The sequence below is a fragment of the Nyctereutes procyonoides genome, unplaced genomic scaffold (assembly GCF_905146905.1).
Source record: "Nyctereutes procyonoides isolate TBG_1078 unplaced genomic scaffold, NYPRO_anot_genome, whole genome shotgun sequence".
NCBI lineage: Eukaryota > Metazoa > Chordata > Mammalia > Carnivora > Canidae > Nyctereutes > Nyctereutes procyonoides.
In genome coordinates this window covers 27,745,549-27,765,143 of record NW_026575043.1, presented here as the reverse complement: position 1 = coordinate 27,765,143, position 19,595 = coordinate 27,745,549, and the positions used below count along the sequence as shown (strand labels likewise).

Here is a 19,595-nt window from a genome sequence, read left to right as displayed (position 1 = left end):
GTCTTCTCTCAGAAAATAAGGTCTCCTCTGGTTCTGGTCCAGATCAAATTCTCTGTGGTCTTGGTTCCATGCTCTCATCTCTTCAAGGAATCTGAACCATTAATTTTCCATCCTGCCTCTTGTGTTATGGTAGATTTGTCGAATACACTGCTATCATGCTCAGAACCTCACAAGAGGGAAGGCAATCTATCCATGGTCTTTACCAAGAGGCAACCATGTCTTATACCACACAGACTCCTGGGTACTAGCTGATTGGACAAGGTGGGCAATCATCTCAAAGGGCACCCAACTTACTGACTGGCCAGAGGATTAAGACATGGCCTGACATGAAAAGATGAGCAGGGCCTGTTGTCTATTTAAAACTTCTCAAAAGTACTCACCGCTTTAAGAATGAGAAACTCAATTTAAGTAGGATGAGTGGATTGTTATTATTAGAAAAATTATGGGATTCCTGGGAGGGGGGCTCAGTTGGTTAAGCATCTGCCTGTGGTTCAGGTCATGATCTCAGGATCCTGGGATCGAGTCCCGTGTTGGGTTCCCTGCTCAGTGGGGAGTCTGCTTCTCCCTTTCCCTCTGCCCCTCTCTGCCACTCGTTCTCTCTCTCACTTGCTAATAAATAAAATCTTTAAACAAAGTCATGAAATGATCTTTGATGCATGTCTGGCTTGTGAAAGTCAGTCCTTTGAATGGCCAGTGGAGGTTTATACCTAGTATAGCTGCTAGAGAGCTATGTGTCTAAGCACAGGAATAGCACATAATATTACTGAACTTTATTGATAAAAATACCATTCGTGGTAGCCTGTCCTATGAATTTCAAATGTCATCTGTAATTCTCACAATAATTCCACAATGTCAGTTCTAATATTCCTAATTTTCAAATAAGGAGACTTAGTTGTCTCCGAGAACTTGAGTTACCTCCCAAGGACACTCAGTGAATGACTGGAAGAGGTTGGTGTCAGGATCCAAGACTTATTTCCTCTTTGCCCTCTTCTAACTACATCTGGCTTTTTCCTAATGAAAAACATGAAGGGGGGATCCCTGGGTGGCTCAGTGGTTTAGCACCTGCCTTTGGTCCAGGGCGTAATCCTAGAGTCCCAGGATCCAGTCCCACATCGGGCTCCCTGCATGGAGCCTGCTTCTCCCTCTGCCTGTGTCTCTGTCTCTCATCAATAAGTAAATAAAATCTTAAAAAAAAAAAAGAGAAAAACACGAAGACATTGCTTAATTTTATGTTATCTTCACCATAACAACAGAAAGATTGGAGTGTGTTTAATAAATATATAAAACGGTATAACATTAAGAGATGGCGGCAGCCCCGGTGGCTCAGCGATTTAGTGCTGCCTTCAGCCCAGGGTGTGATCCTGGAAACCTGGGATCGAGTCCTGCATTGGGCTCCCTGCAAGGAGCCTGCTTCTCCCTCTGCCTGTGTGTCTGTCATGAATAAATAAAAAAAAATCTTAAAAAAAAAAAAAAGAGAGAGATGGGGAATGAAAGAAAGGGAAAAAAAATCAAGCTAAGGGTAAATTTAGTGTATAAGAATGTATGCCATTGACTTTGTAAGTAGGTAGACAGGGTCTCTAAAGGTCACTTCCATTAGGAAAGTTGATGCCTTTGGGAAGATTTGGTGCCTCCTGAGCTTGCAAAAGATCAGGCATGAGAGGTGATCATTATCAGGCACACATATTAAGCAAGAAACATGCAACTGGCACAAATGCTTGCCGAATACACTTAGAAATATCATCCAGCATTTCAGCCTATAAAATGTAAGGGTTAGGAAGCTCATGAAGAAAAGGTAGATTTCACCAAACATCGCTTTGAGCAAGGTTCTGTAAAACTATCACGGGCCCCAGATATCCATTCTGCAAGACGGCCTATCGGGAAAAGAGCACGTCACGGAAAGCTGGCTTCCCGCTACAGAACGTCTTAAAGTTCGCGGCGTCCAAGTGGGGGACGCGGTCTTGGTTTTTCACCGTCTTGTTGAGGGGTTCACATACAGAGACGCCTCTCTGAGCCCGAGCCGCCTAAGCAAGGAGGAAGGTGGTCAAGACGGAGACGGGCTGACCCAGAGCAACCGAGTAGGGTCCTTGAAGGAGAAGCTCCATCACGTAAAACTGGACCCAAACTCCCCTGAGTCCGGGTCACCAGGGGACTCCTCTCATCTCTACTCTTTTCCCAACGAGCCTACAGAACGGTGTTCGAGGGGAGACGGGAGGTATCGTTCGGGTTTATGACGGGTCCTTCTTGTCCCTGGGGCCAAGGATGCTGAGCCATGAGCACAAACACACGAGCCGACGGGAGTGCGGATTGCGCTGGGGCCGCTCCAGCTTGGGGGGCGCTAAGGGGCACGAGCGCTCCCTGCAGCAGATCGGCTCGTGCTCCACGCCGCTCACGGTGCGCGGGCTCCCTGCACGGCCAGGCGCTCGCCCTTCGGGGTGCTGCTGTGCGGGGGCGCAGCTCCAGGGACCGCCGGGGCGCGGAACGGGCTTCCCTGGAGGAGGGCAGGGCCCCTCGGCTCGGCTCGGCTCGGCTCGGCCCGGCGGATGCACGCTTCCTGCGAGCCGGGCGCAGGCTCGGCCTCGGGGAGGCCCGCTGGGGTGCGGGGCCCGGCCGCCCACGCTCAGAACGCGGCCTCTGGGGCGCCGCGGGCGGCGGGTTTCCGCCCCGCCGGGTGCAGCGGGTCCGGGCCCCGGAGCGTCCCCAACAGCCGGCGCGGCTTGGCGGAGTCGGGCGCCGCCGGAGCCGCAGGCGCGCGCCCTGAGGCCTGCCCGCCCCGCCGCCAGAGCGCACGCGCGGCGCAGCGCCTCCTGGGGGCTCGGGCGCAGGCCGGAAGCGCCCTCGGGCCCGCCCCCGCCCGCCGGAGCCGGAAGTCGCGCCCAGGCCGCCCGTCGCCCTCCGCGGGCCGCGCCGCATCATGCTCCGCGGCCGCCCGCGCCTGCCCCCGGTGTCCGTGGCGCCGGTCGCGGCCCTGGCGGTGGCGCTGCTGTCGTCGCTGTCGCGCTGCTCCCTCCTGGAGCCCGACGACCCCGCGGCCTCGGCGCTCAGCCCCTACTTCGGCACCAAGACGCGCTACGAGGATGCCAACCCCGGGCTGCTGCGGGACCCCGAGGCGCCGCGGCGGGACCCCGAGCTGCTGCAGGACGCCTGCACCCCGGTGCAGCTGGTGGCCCTCATCCGCCACGGCACCCGCTACCCGACGGCCAAGCAGATCCGCAGGCTGCGGCAGCTGCACGGGCTGCTGCAGGCCCGGCGGGGCGGGGGCGCGGGCTCGGCCTCGGCGGGCGGCCGCGACTTGGGCGCCGCGCTGGCCGACTGGCCGCTGTGGTACGCGGACTGGATGGACGGGCAGCTGGTGGACAAGGGCCGGCAGGACATGCGGCGGCTGGCGCTGCGTCTGGCCGCCCTCTTCCCGGCTCTCTTCAGCCGCGAGAACTACGGCCGCCTGCAGCTGGTCACCAGCTCCAAGCACCGCTGCGTGGACAGCGGCGCCGCCTTCCTGCAGGGGCTGTGGCAGCACCTGCACCCCGGCCTGCCGCCGCCCGACGTCGCAGGTGACGCCTGACGCCGGGGCCTCGGCGCCCCCGCCCTGCCCCGAGCCCCCCGGGGGTGCGCGCTCGGCCCTAACCCAGGTGTGCCCCGGGGGTGCGCGCTCGGCCCTAACCCAGGTGTGCCCCGGGGCGTGCGCGCTCTTCCCTTCCCCAGGTGTGCCCCGGGGGTGCGCGCTCTTCCCCAGGTGTGCCCCGAGGGTGCGCGCTCGGCCCTAACCCAGGTGTGCCCCGGGGCGTGCGCGCTCTTCCCTTCCCCAGGTGTGCCCCGAGGGTGCGCGCTCGGCCCTAACCCAGGTGTGCCCCGGGGCGTGCGCGCTCTTCCCTTCCCCAGATGTGCCCCGGGGGTGCGCGCTCTTTCCTTCCCCAGGTGTGCCCCGAGGGTGTGCGCTCGGCCCTAACCCAGGTGTGCCCCGGGGGTGCGCGCTTGGCCCTAACCCAGGTGTGCCCCGAGGGTGCGCGCTCTTCCCTTCCCCAGGTGTGCTCCGGGCCGCTCTGGGGCGCGCTCATGCCTAACCCAGGTGTGCGCAGGCCGCTCGGGGGGGGGGGGGCAGGACGGGGCGGGAGCGCGGTGGTCCGCCTCCCGACCCCAGGCAGGTGCCAGCCCTGCCTTTCCTTCCGCCCTGGCAGCTGCTTCCAGGACTTTTTTTCTGCAGGCTTTGCTTCTCATGCTGTTTGGGTTTTTTTCGCTTACCAACTTTTTTTTTTTTTTTTTTTATAACATGTTGGTTCTGGAGCCACATCCTGTTTTAGGAAGCTGCTCTCAAGCTTTCTCCACTACTGGGCTGTTTTGCTGTTTTCCCTCTGTGTTGCTGTTGTGTGTGCTGTGAACTTACCTCCCCCCCCCCCCCCAGCTGTGGCTCACGGTCACACGACTTTGATTTATTCCGTTACTTTTGCAGAATGGGAGAGATCATCTAGTGGGGGGGAGGGGGGCTCGTGTGCCACAGGTGGAGAAACAGCCCAAGAGTATATACCCTCTTGACTGTCCCTGGTTACTTTGAGGAGCAGAGTCAGCCTGGAATCCATGTCTTCCTCCCACCCCATGGTGCGCCCTCCCCACCGCACAGAAAATGTGTCGTAGCCACGGATACTAATACTAACAGACACTTAACGCCGGCTATGTGGCTTTGTGCCAGGCATGCCTGACATTTGTTTCCCTAAATCCTTGCCAAAGCCCTCTGACGTTGGTCGTGTTTTCTCCCTGCCCAGCAGAGGGGATTGAGCCACAGAAACACTGGATGATCCTCCCAATTTCCTATGGCTAGGGATGGACCCAGGAAATGACTTAGCGCTTGGACCCAACCCTTAACTACAGCTTCCATTCTCCTGTAATTCAGGAATAAGGATAAAAACATGTAACATGTTTGTTCCAGAGAGAAGAGCAAGTGTTACTATTTTCTTGCCCATTTCTAAGGTCAGAGATGGAGTGAGACATTGAGCCTTAAACCCAAGTGAAGAGTGAATTAGAAGTAGACTGGGTTGTCCTTTCTCCCGTAGCATCCTCGCGTATCCAGTGCAGCGGCTCCAGGAGGCCTTTCCGCTGAATGTGTGTCATGTTCCCACTACGTGCGTCATTCTCTTGGCTGACTTCTGTTTAGTCACTTGTTGTGCTTTGTAGTGATTAATAGAAGTGAAAATCCCCCACGAGTTAAGTTACGTGACCGTTCAAAGCAAAATGCATTTCACTATAGTACAGTATGTATAGTGTAGGCCAGAAAGGGGCTACTGGCCCTCCTGGGATGAGGTCATAGAGGTTGAGCCCTTTGCCTGGCTACTTTATTATCTATAAACCGTCGTTTTGCCTCTTGTGCACCCCTGGCTTTCACGGGAGGCCACTGAATTAGATTTTGTATTCTTCCAGCAACTCAGGACAGTACCTTTGTTTCTGTTTGAAGAGCAGCAGTAATGAGTTCACAGCAAGGATGAAAAATCCAGATCCACCTGGGAAATTGTTTTTTGAGACCACAGAGAAAGATGATAAAAGTCACTTATTTTCCAAGTCAAGATGTTTTACAAACTATAATCCAGTTGGCAGTGACTGTGGGCAGAGTTCTCCGTTTCAGGAGATCCTGAAATGGAGACACACATACGTAAATATAAATGTGTTTTTTCACCCCCACATCCAAAGCAAAATGGTGTAACTGACTTGATTTTCTCATTTTGTATATAGAAGTAGTGTTCTTGGTGTTCTTTTCGTGGTAAATTATCAGAGAAATTATTGGAACCGATGAGTTTTGAACATCACTGAAGAAACTTAAAAAGGCCCCCTGGTAGTTGAGGCATGATTGTGGATACTTTTATAATACATATATTTGCTGCCAAGTTGTGGAAATAATAGGATTTAGTAATTCTAAATAGAAAGTGTCTGGGAGCTTTAGTTATAAATCAAAAACAGAAGCACCAACCAGCACCAAATACAGGAGACCTGAAGCGTCGATGTGTTTGTGCTGTTGTCAGTAGTTTTTATCCAAAGCAGAGTCTTTTGTAAAGTAACACAGCATTGGAAAAGTTAAAGAGAAAATAAAACACACTGTGTAGACTTTGCTTAGAGTAGAAAAACATTTGATCTGCTGAATTAGTCTTTCAGGTGTAATGAGGAGCTTTGCTAGTTTTTTGTACACGACAGAAACAGTACTTACAACACATTTCTGCACTTCTTAGGATTTTCATGCTAATTATTTTTGCTTTAAGAAACTATTTCAACCACCTTTTTTTCACTGTGTAGTATAGCAGTAACGTATTATCTCCGATTCTCTGTTTCTTCCTTCTAGTTTTTTCTAGGATATAAACCCATGAATTAGTCATTACAAATGGGGAATAGCTTTGCCTTGTCTTTTGTGATCAGCGTGTGCTTATTTCAGACACACCAATAAACAGATTTTGTGTTCCTTTTCACACTTGAAGCAAAATTTTCAATAATCTGAAATTATCGCTTGTATTGATGATATATATAATATATATATATATCTGTTTATATATATGTATATATAAACAAAATATTGTTCTCTTTCAGACATGGAATGTGGACCTCCAAGAATTAATGATAAACTAATGAGGTTCTTTGATCATTGTGAGAAGTTTTTAACTGAAGTGGAAAAGAATGCTACGGCTCTTTATCATGTAGAAGCCTTCAAAACTGGACCAGAAATGCAGAACATTTTAAAAAAGGTTGCCACTACTTTGCAAGTGCCAGTCCACAGTTTAAATGCAGGTAATGTGCATTTGTTTTTCATTTGAACTTTGAAATAATTTAAATGGTTCTCGAACTCTGGAGAAAAAAAATATGGAAGCATAAAATAATTCTTTTTAAAGGTTCACAGTTGATTTTATGTTAAGAATATATTCTCGGTTTGAGAAAATTGTGTATCTCATGCTTACTGTTTTTAGATTCATATTCTTTGACCTTATGTAAATTAAGGTACAAGATTCCTTCTATATATATCATGGAATTTTTTTTGAGGGGAGAGGTATATAAATCTTCAACTCTAATCAATATTTATATAAAAGACATTTTTTTGAATTATTACCCCATAAAATGATAAAAGTGGGAAATTACATAAAATTCTTTAGCTTTGAAGCTGATCAGAAATGTGAACCTGTTAATGTTTTGAGATGGGGTATTAGAAAGTGAAAAGCAAAGTAGTGTATTTCATTTATTTGAGGCTTTTAAGCCTAGAGATACTAAAAAAAATTAGCATTTGTGTCTGTCAAAAGGTATTGTGATGGACAGGCTACCTGTTGAATTTGTCAATCAACCCCGTACACTGGAGAGTGAAAGGGGGCATTGTTATAATTATGCTGGGATATCAGGTGGAAAGCCAGGGCATATGCTCACCTACCAATAGGAAATTAAGAAAAAATAATGAGGGCAGCCCTGGTGGCGCAGCGGTTTAGTGCCGCCTGCAGCCCAGGGCACAATCCTGGGTCCCGGGATCAAGTCCCACGTCAGGCTCCCTGCATGGAGCCTGCTTCTCCCTCTGCCTGTGTCTCTGCCTCTCTCTCTTTCTCTGTGTATCTCTCATGAATAAATAAATAAAATCTTTTTAAAAAAATGAGATTTTTCTCTGATATCTAAGAATTTATAATTTGTACAGCAAATGTTGACAAACATACATACAAATTTTGGATTTCTTATATTGAGAGTAAATTTCCAAAAGTCTAGAAGTAGGAGATGTAAGGAAAACAATAGACTAGAATCATGGATTTTGAATGCTTTATAAACATCAAAAGAGTGAAGATACCTGGACTAGCCTCTAAAATTGAGGACGTCTGGGTGGCTCAGCAGTTGAGCGTCTGTCTTTGGCTCAGGGTGTGATCCTGGGGTCCCCGGATTCAGTCCCACATTGGGCTCCCTGCATGGAGCCTGCTTCTCCCTCTGCCTGTGTCTCTGCCTCTCTCTCTGTGTGTCTCTCATGAATAAATAAATCTAAAAATCTTTAAAAAAAATAAATAAATAAAATTGAATTTTTTTCTTTCCCCAAAATGGCTAAACATTGTGGTCACCTACAGAGCTTTATTTTTATTATTTTTATTTTTTTTTACCAACAGAGCTTTAAAAACTATTTATTTTAGGGGCACCTGGCTGCTCATTTGGTAAGGCCTGTGACTCTTGATATCAGGGTTGTGAGTCCACATTGGGTGTGGAGATGACTTAAAAATAATTCTTTTAAAAAAGTTGTTTATTTTAATGTGAAGTAATTTAAGCCTGTAGATAATAATAAAAGCTAGCAGTTAGTTGGTTTAAATGAGTTGAAGTCCCTTGGTCCCTCTCTGGGACTTATTCCTCATCTTTTCTTCCCAGTAGTAGTCTTTGTCATGAATTGGGCATTTAAGTCATCCCACACCAGCTTTAATATTTATGTTTCTACACATAATTGGGTTATTGTTTTGCAGGTTTTAAAACTTTTATGAAAGATGTCAAACTATGATATCAGTCTGAAATTTGATTTTAATTTAGCTTTTTATTTTTTTATTTAATGTGTGTGATTCTAGTGCTACATTTTAAACTTTATTTACAGAATTCCATTATATAACTATATTAGTATCTGGCTATTATTTGGTTAGTGACTGGTTAGATGTTGAAAATTTTTTAAGACATAATTTTTAGTCATTGATTATTTGTGTTTTACTGATGGGGTAGCTGAGAGTGGCTTCTTTTTGGAGGCAAAATAAGCATCGTGGTTATAATCATGTTTTGCAATTGGACTGTTTGTGTTTGAATCTTGACACTGTTGTACTACTAACTCTGTGGTCTTTACAAGTTCAGTACTATCCATAGGCCATAGTTTTTTTTTTTTTTTCCTGTAAAATGGGTATAGGAATAGTACCTTTCTTTTAGGATTATTGCAAGGATTATATGAGATTAATTCATGCAAAGTGTTAGCACAATGCCTGGCGGAGGAATTTCTCAAAACTATTGTAGCTATTTAAATACTTTTTTTTTTAAATATGGAGGGATGATGATGTATGTATTTTCTATAACTCATTTTTACTCAGTAGTATATCTGTCTTACATAGCTCTGTCTCGTTCTTTTGAATTCTTTGTGATTTCATAGGATATGTGATTCGGTTTCTAAGTCAATGATAGTTAAAAACTTACTGAACCCATCAGATTTTACTGGGGGGGGGGGCTGGAGCCAACACAGTGCAAATTTTTTTTGTAGCAAATCATTTTCCTACTGAGGATTTTCTTAGATTTTCACCCTTTCAAATGATGGTGCAGTGAACATTTTTATAGTCTTGATTTTTGCTCTCAAGAATTTATAAGGTGAATAACTGTGGGTGGAATTGTTGGGCTAAGGACAATGAATATTTTACACCTTGACATGTACTTCCAAATTCTTCTCTGAAAGTGTAGGAATTAATATAAATACCCGTTTTCCCCTTCTCTTATCCAACAGTGATTGTTAGTCGTTTTGATTTTTGCCAATTTGATTAATGAAAAATGATATCTAGCTTTTGTTTGCATTTCTTTGGTTACTTGTGAAGATAAGCATGTCTCTTCATGTGTGCTAGCTACTTGCATTCCTTCTTCGGTTTGCCTCTTTCTTGTCCATTTCTTAGATTATTTTTATGTTTTTCTTACTGTTCTTAGGGACTCTTTATGTGTTATAGATATATTAATTATATAACCTTTAATTTTGCTTGACAAAGTATAAATCCTTTGCTTATTGTATGTTGCTAACATTTTTCTCTTAATTTGTTGCTCACTTTTTAAGTCTGTTTCTGGTGCTGTTGATTGTACCCGTTGCGTGTTTATATGGCCAAGTCTGTCATCATCGTGGCTGTTCAATGCTGTATTCTGCCTAGGAATCCTCTTACCCAAGATTTTTATATTTTCCCATGTCCTCCTTTATTTTATTTTAGTTTTTTTACACTTAAATCTCTGAAATAACTAAAATAACCAGAGGTTCTAAAAAACTGCCCAGAAAGTCAGCATGATCATAATAGACGGGTCAGGGCGGTAACTCCTCGTGAGAGACCGTCTGTCCTTCCTATTTTGTAGATGGGAGGATTGAGACCCGAGAGGCTGGAGTCAGTTGCTCAGGATGATTAGTGGCAGAGATAGGTCTCATCGCCTGTAGTCCTTACGTGTTTTTGGTGAAATTTTTCTGTCAACTCCCATCCAGTTAAAGAATAGACCATTAGGCTTGGCGTTCATAGTTTCAGAACTAGAACTTGGCGTGTGAATGAGTCAGGTTCTTTCGCAAACATACATCCCTGGGGCTTGGAAGTCACTATATCCTATTAGGTATTAGGATTATCCACCCTTTTGTTTATACGAACTAAGTTTTTAAATGGCTTTTACTTGTATCCTCAAGTATTCCTTTTGTACTATATACTGCTTAGGGGAGTTCTTTAAACTCAAGCCTGGTTCCTTGGGAGCGAGGCAAGACACTGACGTTAAGGAGAAAGCAAAGCACAGGAGGCAGCCCCGCAGCGACCGCGACCATTCTGTCCGTTCTGTCCAGAGAGCGCGGCCGTGCGCCACTGCCCAGCCAGCTCCCCTAGCCCAGGCTCCTGGGGCCCCGCCCGTCTCTGCAACCCCGGGTTAGCTAAAAGCACTATAATCAGCTCATTCGCAGTGTGAAAATCCCAGGGAACTTCTGAAATCTGCTGCCTGGCTGGCTGAGCAACAAGTTTGAAAAATGGATGCTGTTAGCACGCACTTTCCCCAGTGGGGTTTTTCCCTCTTTGTTTCTCTCCCTCTTGACCCTTGGTTTCTCTGTCTTCCTGTCCCAGCTTGATTCTTCCTGCCACTGGCTGCAGTCTTCTCGCGTTTCTGTGTCCCCTCTCTCCTCCTTCCGCACAGTTAGAACACAAAGTGCTGTGTGGTTGAGAGAGCTGTTGGTTACTGCTCATTTTCGAGATGGGGACTGAAAGCTTCCCTACCTTTCTCTTCCCTCCTCCAGCCCTCCAAAAGGGAGAAATTCAGGTTACGTTTAACGAGTTCTTCGGTTGAACTTTTCGTTGGAATTGGTAGGCAACTGTGCTCTTAACAAACACATTACTTTTGAAGCCAGAACAATGGTAGTTACCAGTTAACTTAGTTTCATTGGACTGAAATCTGTGCCTCCGCATGGTTTCTTCCTGGCCGTCCTAGATCCTCCTGTTCAGGCTGTACACAGCGTGTCTTCATTCTTTGGTAGGAAAAAGCTGAATCATCTTTTCTCGGTGCTCAACCTGCCCGGGTCCTTGGACTGTGCTGCATGTGCCATCTGTGGGTATTTAGCCTTTGGAGGATTACAGAGAATAGTGACTCACAAACTTTACCTTTCTCTTTTCCCTCCCAGATTTAATTCAGGTAGCTTTTTTCACCTGTTCATTTGACCTGGCAATTAAAGGTGTTAAATCTCCTTGGTGTGATGTTTTTGACATAGATGACGCAAAGGTAAGTATTGCTATTGCAGTTTCTTTGGTTGTTTTTGTGGGTTTTTTTTTGGGGGGGGGGCATGATTTTTGTTGTTGTTATTTGAAGCAGTTTTTTAAAAAAATAACCAGAGCAGAGAACATGGACTGTCTTTGACTAATATGTAACTCTCCTTGCATAGGGGTAAATTGTTGAGATGCGGTTAGATGGGGTGCTTCTAAATAGTTTGGGTTCAGAAAATTCTGGAAAACATTTTTCCATGGCGATTTGATTTCTAGGTCCACCCAGTCAAAACCCTATTTTACCCATCAGATTTTATTGCTGGAAAGGATTGTAGAGCTCTTAAAATCCAAATTCTTCTTTTTATAGGAAGCCAGAGCTCAGAGAGGACGAATGGTTTCTCAGATACCTAACTTGTTTTTTTTAAATAGTTTTCGTGATAAAATGAGCCCCGTGTTCTACCTGGCGGTGGCCATCATTCCTCTACAGTTTATCTGCCTGCCTCATATTTCCTTTTTTCCCTCTTCAGCCATATTACTTCTTTTAGAGTCTAGACAGAGAAGGCCAGACTGGCCCCAGATGACCTTAAGGCAGGCAAATTCTGGTCATTTCCGGGATGTGGAGAGCCAGAGAGGTAGGGTCGGGGAGCATCCGTTGTCTTCCTGAGCACCGAGGATAGCAACATTGAATAGAATCCTGGTGTCTGTAGGGAGCATTCAGGAATGTGGACTTTTGAAACTTCAGTCATCTCTTGCATACATATGAAACGTTCAGTATTCCACATGAAAATCAATGATTAACTTCAAAACTTAACGTCAAGTTCTTAAAAGAAGTGTACTTCCTGTTTGCCAGATACAGTCAGGCTTGCAGGCCGAGGGCTAATGTACTATTTGAGGGTAAGCGAGTGCTTTATTTCGTTGCTCAAAGACCAAAGTGACCACAACCAGGTGGTTTGGCCAAAGGTGGTTTTGTATGTTCCTGTGCTCATGTGGGAACGGGACTCAGCAGGTAAGCTGGAAGAAGAGAACAGGACCCTCAGTGGACGACCTCTCTCAGTCACTGAGCCCGAGGGGTAACGGTGCGTGGTATTTCCTCTGTCTGCTGCTCCCCTCTGACTGCCCCAGCCCATCACTTAGAAACCTCCTGACCACAGAATTAGTAATTATGCCAGAATAGGTGTAGACTGAAACTTGGGGTCACCATCCACATGGGTCAAATTACTCACCTCCCTTGTCTCCCCACCCAGATTAGCGAAAAAAGTTGATAGAGAAGCAACTTTGAGTACCTTGCTGATGTGTGCTGGCAAGGGAAATTCACGTCTTAGCAGAACAACAACTTTGTTTGCCCAGGTTCCTGCTGTTGGTGGAATGTCTGGCCCATGCTCCCCTGGCCTCTGCTCTCTGCCCCTCTGTTTGGAGCAGCTCTGGCCAGGTGGTCTCTTGCAAGTACCGACAGCTTCTGATTCAAGCGCAAGCTGCTTTCCCTGTGCTGAGGACTCACCCCTCACATCCAAGCCAACTTCCCCTTGCTCGTCCTCTTTTTTTTAAATCACTCTGACCTCTGCTTCTATGGTTATAGCTCCTACTCTGACTGTCCTTCCTAACTCCTTCTTATAAGGATCTTTTTGGTTACATTAGCACACCTAAGTAGCCCAGAATAATTTTTCTCATTTTACTATCCTTAATCACACTGGCAAATTCCCTTTTGTCATGAAAGATAACATATTCATAGGTTCTAGAGATAAGGATGTAGACATCTTTGGGGGGCCATTTATTCTGTCTACCTCATGTATGTAATCTTTTTTTCTTTGCAGACATGAAAGCACTTCACCCTTGTACTAAAAAATAACATTCTGCTACATAGATAAAATATAATTATATATATATGTAACAGTACAATAATTGTCTAGTATATAGCCACTACTGAAGCTTTCACATTTGTCTTATTTAGAGGTTTTTTTTTCCCTTTAAATTCAAGGTCTATTGAAGGATCACTCATTGTATTTTCTTGTCACATGTCTTTTTAGTTTCCTTTAATCTAGAAAAGTACCCCAGCCTTTCTTTTCTCTTTTATACATTGGCCTTTTGCAGACGTCCAGCGCCACCACCCCCTGCCCTTTTTTCTGCCAGAATGCCTTTGTGTTTGATTTTCAACTTTTGATTAGATTAAGGTTTCAGCATTTTTTTTTTTAAAGAAATTTTTTTTTTAATTTTTTTTTTTAATTTTTATTTATTTATGATAGGCACACAGTGAGAGAGAGAGAGGCAGAGACACAGGCAGAGGGAGAAGCAGGCTCCATGCACCGGGAGCCTGACGTGGGATTCGATCCCGGGTCTCCAGGATCGCGCCCTGGGCCAAAGGCAGGCGCTAAACCGCTGCGCCACCCAGGGATCCCAAGGTTTCAGCATTTTTGATAAGAATGCTCTGTAAGTGATGTGTCCTCCAGTGCGTGTTTTTTTTTTTGTCACATTATTGATGATGACTTGTGTGATCATTTGATTAAAGGGATACCTGGCAGATTTCTCCATTGTGGAGATACTTTTTTTCCTTTGTAAATAAAGAACTTCTTATGATCTGAAAATTTGAAATACATGTTTATTAAATTAATTGAATAAGAGCTTTCTTTATATATACAGAGAGCAAATAATTTTTATTTAAAAATACAAAGTTCTCTTTTGATTTATTTATGTTTTCTGTGATTTTCTTTTTTAAAGATTTGACAGAAAATATGCTTAGAACTTTACACTGTGAAATAGGTTTATATACTGAAAAATTTACAGATGAAACAAAATGTCTGGGATTTGCTTTAAAATAATCCAGTGGTGATAGTGGAGGATAACTAAAATGGGATTGGCCAAATATTGATTATTATTGAAGTTGGATGATGGGTACACAGGGATTCATTATATTACTGTTCACTATTTTTCACGTTTGAAATTGTTTATCAGGATATTTTTAAAAAATTGAAAATGAATAGACATTTATGAAATTCTGAGAATCACAGAGATTATTAGATACCCAAAACCTTGTGAAATGCTGGACCATATGTGCCTTCATTAAGCAAATATTGTTTGGGGCCTGCTTGGTGCTAGGCACTTGGTTGGAACTAAAGATTCTAACATAATATAGGCATTGTCTTCTAGGGAGTGAAAGACACAGATAACCCGCAGTAAGACAGTGGCTATAAGAAATATGAATAAGGTATAGGGATATATAAAGGAGAAAGTTGATGACAGTCAACTTTTAGAAAAGAAATGACACATGAACTAGTACTTTTATGCTGGATAGTTTTTTGCAACTTTGTATATATTTTATACTGTAATGAGTGTATCTTGATTTTGTCTCTTTTGGAGTCAGTTTTGGTATTTAATATTTTCTTATAAAAACCATTCAGGTTTGAAGTACCTGGGTGACTCAGTGGGTTAAAAGTCTGACTTGATTTCCACTCAGGTCTTGATCTTAGGATTGTGAGCTCTGAGCTGGATGTGGAGCCTGCTTAAGATTTCTCTCTCCCTCTGCCCCCATCCAGTTGCACGCTGTCTCTCACGCATGTGCTCACTCTCTTTTTCTCTCTCTAAAAAAAAAAAAAAAAAAAAATTCAGGTTTTCAGATTTATTTATAGAGTTTAGTAGATTTATCTCAACATTTTTTAAAAAAGATATATTTATTTTAGAGAGAATGTGTGCACGAGTGGCAGGGGGATGGAGAGGAGGGGGAGGAGAATTGCTAGCTGACTCCATGCCCTGTGTGGGGCCTGACTCTGGGCTGGATCTCAGGACCCTGAGATCAAGACCTACGGCCTGAACTGAAGGCAGACTGAGCTACCCAGGGGCTCCTATCTTGCAATTTTTTAAACAAAATATTTTCTCTCTGTATAGGAGATTATTTCCCCATTATTATTACTTGTGTATTTGTATTTTCTTTTTTTTCTTTTTCTTAAAGATTATTTATTAGAGAGAGCATGTGGTAACACAAGTGGGGGTGGGAGCAGAGGAGGAGGGAGAAGCAGGCGCTCCCTCCTGAGCAGAGTTGGATGCAGGGCTCTACCCTAGGACCCTGAGATCATGACCTGAGCTGAAGGCAGATGCTTAACTGACTGAGCCACCCACGTGCCCCTGTATTTGTATTTTCATGGTTTTCTTCATTACACTAATTTAGTGTTTACTGATTTTTAATTTTTTCACAAGTAATGATTTACCTTAACTTTAATGAAATCATGCCCCCCTTTTTTTTTAAGATTTTATTTTTTCATGAGAGACCCAGAGAGAGAGGCAGAGACACAGGCTGCCTGCAGGGAACCTGATACGGGACTCCATCCCAGGACCCTGGGATCACGCCCTGAGCCGAAGGCAGACACTCAGCCACTGAACCACCCAAGTGTTCCAACACACTTTTTTTTGTACCTAGTTTTCAGCATTATGTTTTTTTAAAAATATATTTATTTATTTGAGAAAGACAAAGGGAGCACGAGCAGGGTGAGGGGCAGACGGAGAGGGAGAAGCAGGCTCCCTGCTCAGGGACTTAACTGAACTAAGTCACCCAGATGTCTCTCTTCAACATCATGTTTTTAAGATTCACCTATGATGCTGCATGTCACAGTAGTTAATGTATTTTCATTGCTGCATAGCATTTTATTTTATGAATTATCAGGATTTTTTTCTTTAGTCCATTATCTTTTTGGTAGACATTTGGGCTGTTTGCAGTTTGGGGGTATTAACCTTATCATGTAGGTCTCTTGGGGGGACACACAGACATTTCTGGCGGTCTGTGTCTGTGGTAGAGTTGCTGGATCACAGGTTATGTAGAACTTCAAATTTTACTGTTTTTGATGTTATACCAGCTTATGTTTGTTTGTTTGTTTGTTTGTTTCTTTCTTTCTTTCTTTTTAAGATTTTATTTATTCATGAGAGACATAGAGAGAGAGAGAGGCAGAGGCAGAGGGAGAAGCAGGCTCCATGCAGGGAGCCCAATGTGGGACTTGATCCCTGGTCTCCAGGATCACACTCTGGGCTGAAGGCAGCGCTAAATCGCTGAGCCACCCGGGCTGCCCCGAGCTTATGTTTCTTATCTTTTTCCTTTGCTTTTTGGGATGCTCTGCTAGTCCCCTTTTCTAATTATTACTTATCTTTGGAGTTTAGCTTTTCTTGCTCCCTAGCCAGCCAGTCGGATGAGCTGCTATTCAGGGATGAGTAGCGTTTCTTCCATTTTAGAGCTGCTGTCCTCTGAGATCCTTGCAAAATGGAATACCTGTCTGTCACCTGCTAGTGTATCCCGTACAGTCTGGAGAGGCTCCCCTCTGGCTTCATTCTGAAGGTCTTGGTTTCAAACAAAAATTGTTGATTTTGCTCCTCCAAGTGTACCCTGTGATACAGTTTTGGAATATAGGTGATGTTTGGTGGGGTAAGGTCTGGAGTTGACGACCAAGAAAGAATTCTTGAGACATCTTTGGTACAAAAAGGTGGTTTTATTAAAGCTCTGGGACAGAACAGGGTTGTGAGGGGTAGCTAATGGTAGACTTGGAATTTGGGGGAGGTTTTCAGAGAACTTTCATATGTAAAGAGGACCTGCTAGATACCAGAGGCCTTGCCTTTGTCAAGCTCAGGTGGTTTTTCCCTCTAACAAGGCATTACTGCTAAGACATTAAGTTGGGAGCTTTCTGGAGGACATTACACTCTCCCCATCTCAGGTGTTCATCAGTGGGCTGCAGGTTACTAAGGATATTTAATTTTATTTGTATTTCCTTCTGCCTTTGTTTCCTACATCAGTTATCATTACCAATTAAGGAAATTTATTTCTTGCTTACTGAAGCCTTCTATTTATTTAGTGTTTTTAAAATCAGGAATGTGTGTTGAATTTTGTCATCTAGGAAGATGATTGTGTTTTTTTCTTCTTTAATCTTCCAACATAGTAAATTATGATAGTACATTTTCTAGTATTGAATCATGCTTGCATATTTTCTTTCTTAAGATAAATTCTTTTACAGACTGCTTTTTCTCCTAGTTAGAGCTTACATTTCCTGTTCATGTGTTTCTAGCAATTTTTTATTAACTGCTGGACATTGTGAATATTATGTTGTTGAATGCCTAAATTTTTTTGCATTCCTTTAGTTTATATTTTTTAAAGATTTCTTTTTTACTCATTGTGTGTGTGTGTGTGAGAGAGAGAGAGAGAGAGAGAGAGAAGAGCGCACAAGCAGGTGGGAGGAGCAGAGGGAGAGGGAAGCAAACGCCCCACTGAGCAGGGAACCCCACATGGGGCCCCATCCAGGACCCTGAGATCAGACCTGAGCTGAAGGCAGACACTTAACCATCTGAGCCACCCAGACACCTCTGTTGCCTTCCTTTAAAGAGTTTCAAATTTTGTTTCATTTTGCAGTTAGTTTACTTTTGTGGGTCAGCTTGATCCTTTTGAGGTTTATTTCTGAGTTTCATAATCCAATTCTGACCCACAAAACCCTAATCCTTTATTCGTAAAAATGCCTTTACTATTCAAGTGTGACCCTTCTGGGGTCTGTATTGAAATTGTGGATGTCTGGGTGTCTACTGAAATTCTCCTACCTCAGTTGCTTGGAACTTGAATATCTCCCAGCTTTGTGATAGGTCTGGGATTCAACTTATTCACAACATTAGCAGCAAAATCAAGAGGACCCCAGGTTTCTGGAGCGGTTTTCCTGTGTAGCTTCCTCCTTCCCGGCACACTGCCCTGCTAATTCCAGCCCCTTAAGACTGCTTTCTGATTCCTCAACTCAGCAAGACTGCAGGATTCTGCACAACATCCCCTTCCCCCACCCCCCACCCTTACCCTGATCGCCACCCCCCTCTTGTGCCACAGTTTTGCAGTTGCCTCCAGGGAGAAACCTGGGGCAGTTGTAGGGTTTGTTTTGTTTCCCTTGTCTCCGTGATCTCAGTTCAGTGCTCATTACTCAGTGACTGAAAACATTTATTGTACATATTTTGTCTTGTTTTCTACTTGTGTATGTCTGGAGGGCATGCCTAATGTCAGTCTCTCCATCCTGGCAGACGGTGCATTCTTTCAGTATACTGCTGAATTTGGGGAGGGGGCAGCGATGTATTTCACATTCAGTAAATTATGTTTACAGTGAGGTTGGCTTAGGGCCCGGGCTCATCTGCGATGGTACTACTGGCCTGACGCTATTCCTTTTCCTGGAAGAGGGGTTAGAAGGTAGGGGGGATGTTTGTGAGCCACAGTTGAGAGGACAGGAATTGCAGTGCAGTGGGCTGCAGTTTCGCTCCTCGCCCCTTTCCTATGTGCTTTCTCTGTTGGGTTTTGGGTACAGGCTTCCATCATCCCCCTAAAGTGAGTTAAGAAGCTCTCCATCCTCTCCTGTGCCCTGGAATGGTTTAAATATTAGGAACTAACTCTTCTTGAAGGTTGGGTAGAGCTCCTACTTAAAACTGAGTATGCGTGGTGTCTTTCAGGTAGATCTTTGTCTCTGGTTATTTGGTATAGTCAGATTTTTCTGCATCAATTTGGGTAATTTTAGATTTTCCTAGAAAAGCTTCTTATTTACATTTTCAAATTCTTTTAAGATAAAGTTTCAATAGTGCATGTGTGATTTTTAAAAAATCTTCAAGATTTAAATTTTTTTTTAATTTTTATTTACTTATTTAATTAATTTATTTGAGAGAGAGCAGAACGAGGAGGAGAGAACGCGATTTGGTGGACAGGGGCAGAGGGAGAGAGAGAAGCAGATTCCCCATGGAGCAGGGAACCCAGTGCGGGGCTCAGTCCCGGGATCCTGAGATCACAACCTGAACCCAAAGCAGACGCTTGGCCACTGAGCCCTTGCTCAGGTGCCCTTGCTCCTGCATTTAAACTTATGGCTTGTGCTTAGTTTCTCTAGGGGCTTCTTCGGGGAAGAATAACTCGTAATTACTGCAGAGCCTTGTACCTATTTTTATGTTTATTTTTATTTTTATGTAAGCTCTGTACCCAACGTTGGGCTTGAACTCAACAATCCCAAGATCAAGAGTTCTCTTGATCTACCAACTGAGCCAGCCAGGCGCCTGCTGTACCTCTTTTCATTGGTGTTTTAGTCCTCTAGTTTGGGTGTTTGACCATGTGATACATGAGTATGAAGTTTAACATTCAAAGAAAGTCTACCCTAATCACCAATTCCAATTCAAGACCTCTCCATAGAGATCAGTCCCTGTGATGTG

At 44.4% G+C, this 19,595-nt stretch overlaps 1 protein-coding gene across 2 annotated transcripts in view; it reads left to right on the top strand.

Moving 5' to 3' along the window:
- The first annotated feature begins 2,862 nt into the window (after positions 1-2,862).
- Positions 2,863-19,595, top strand: part of MINPP1 (multiple inositol-polyphosphate phosphatase 1) — a 44,595-nt gene continuing 27,862 nt past the window's right edge. Inside the window, exons 1-3 of one of the 2 annotated variants that reach the window (XM_055323234.1) lie at positions 2,863-3,548; positions 6,559-6,756; positions 11,339-11,436. In XM_055323234.1, the coding sequence (XP_055179209.1) occupies positions 2,912-3,548; positions 6,559-6,756; positions 11,339-11,436 (933 nt within the window). In that variant the 5' untranslated portion in view covers positions 2,863-2,911. Of the gene's footprint in view, positions 3,549-3,604; positions 3,627-6,558; positions 6,757-11,338; positions 11,437-19,595 lie in introns of those variants that run through there. The other variant, XM_055323235.1, reaches the window with a different exon arrangement.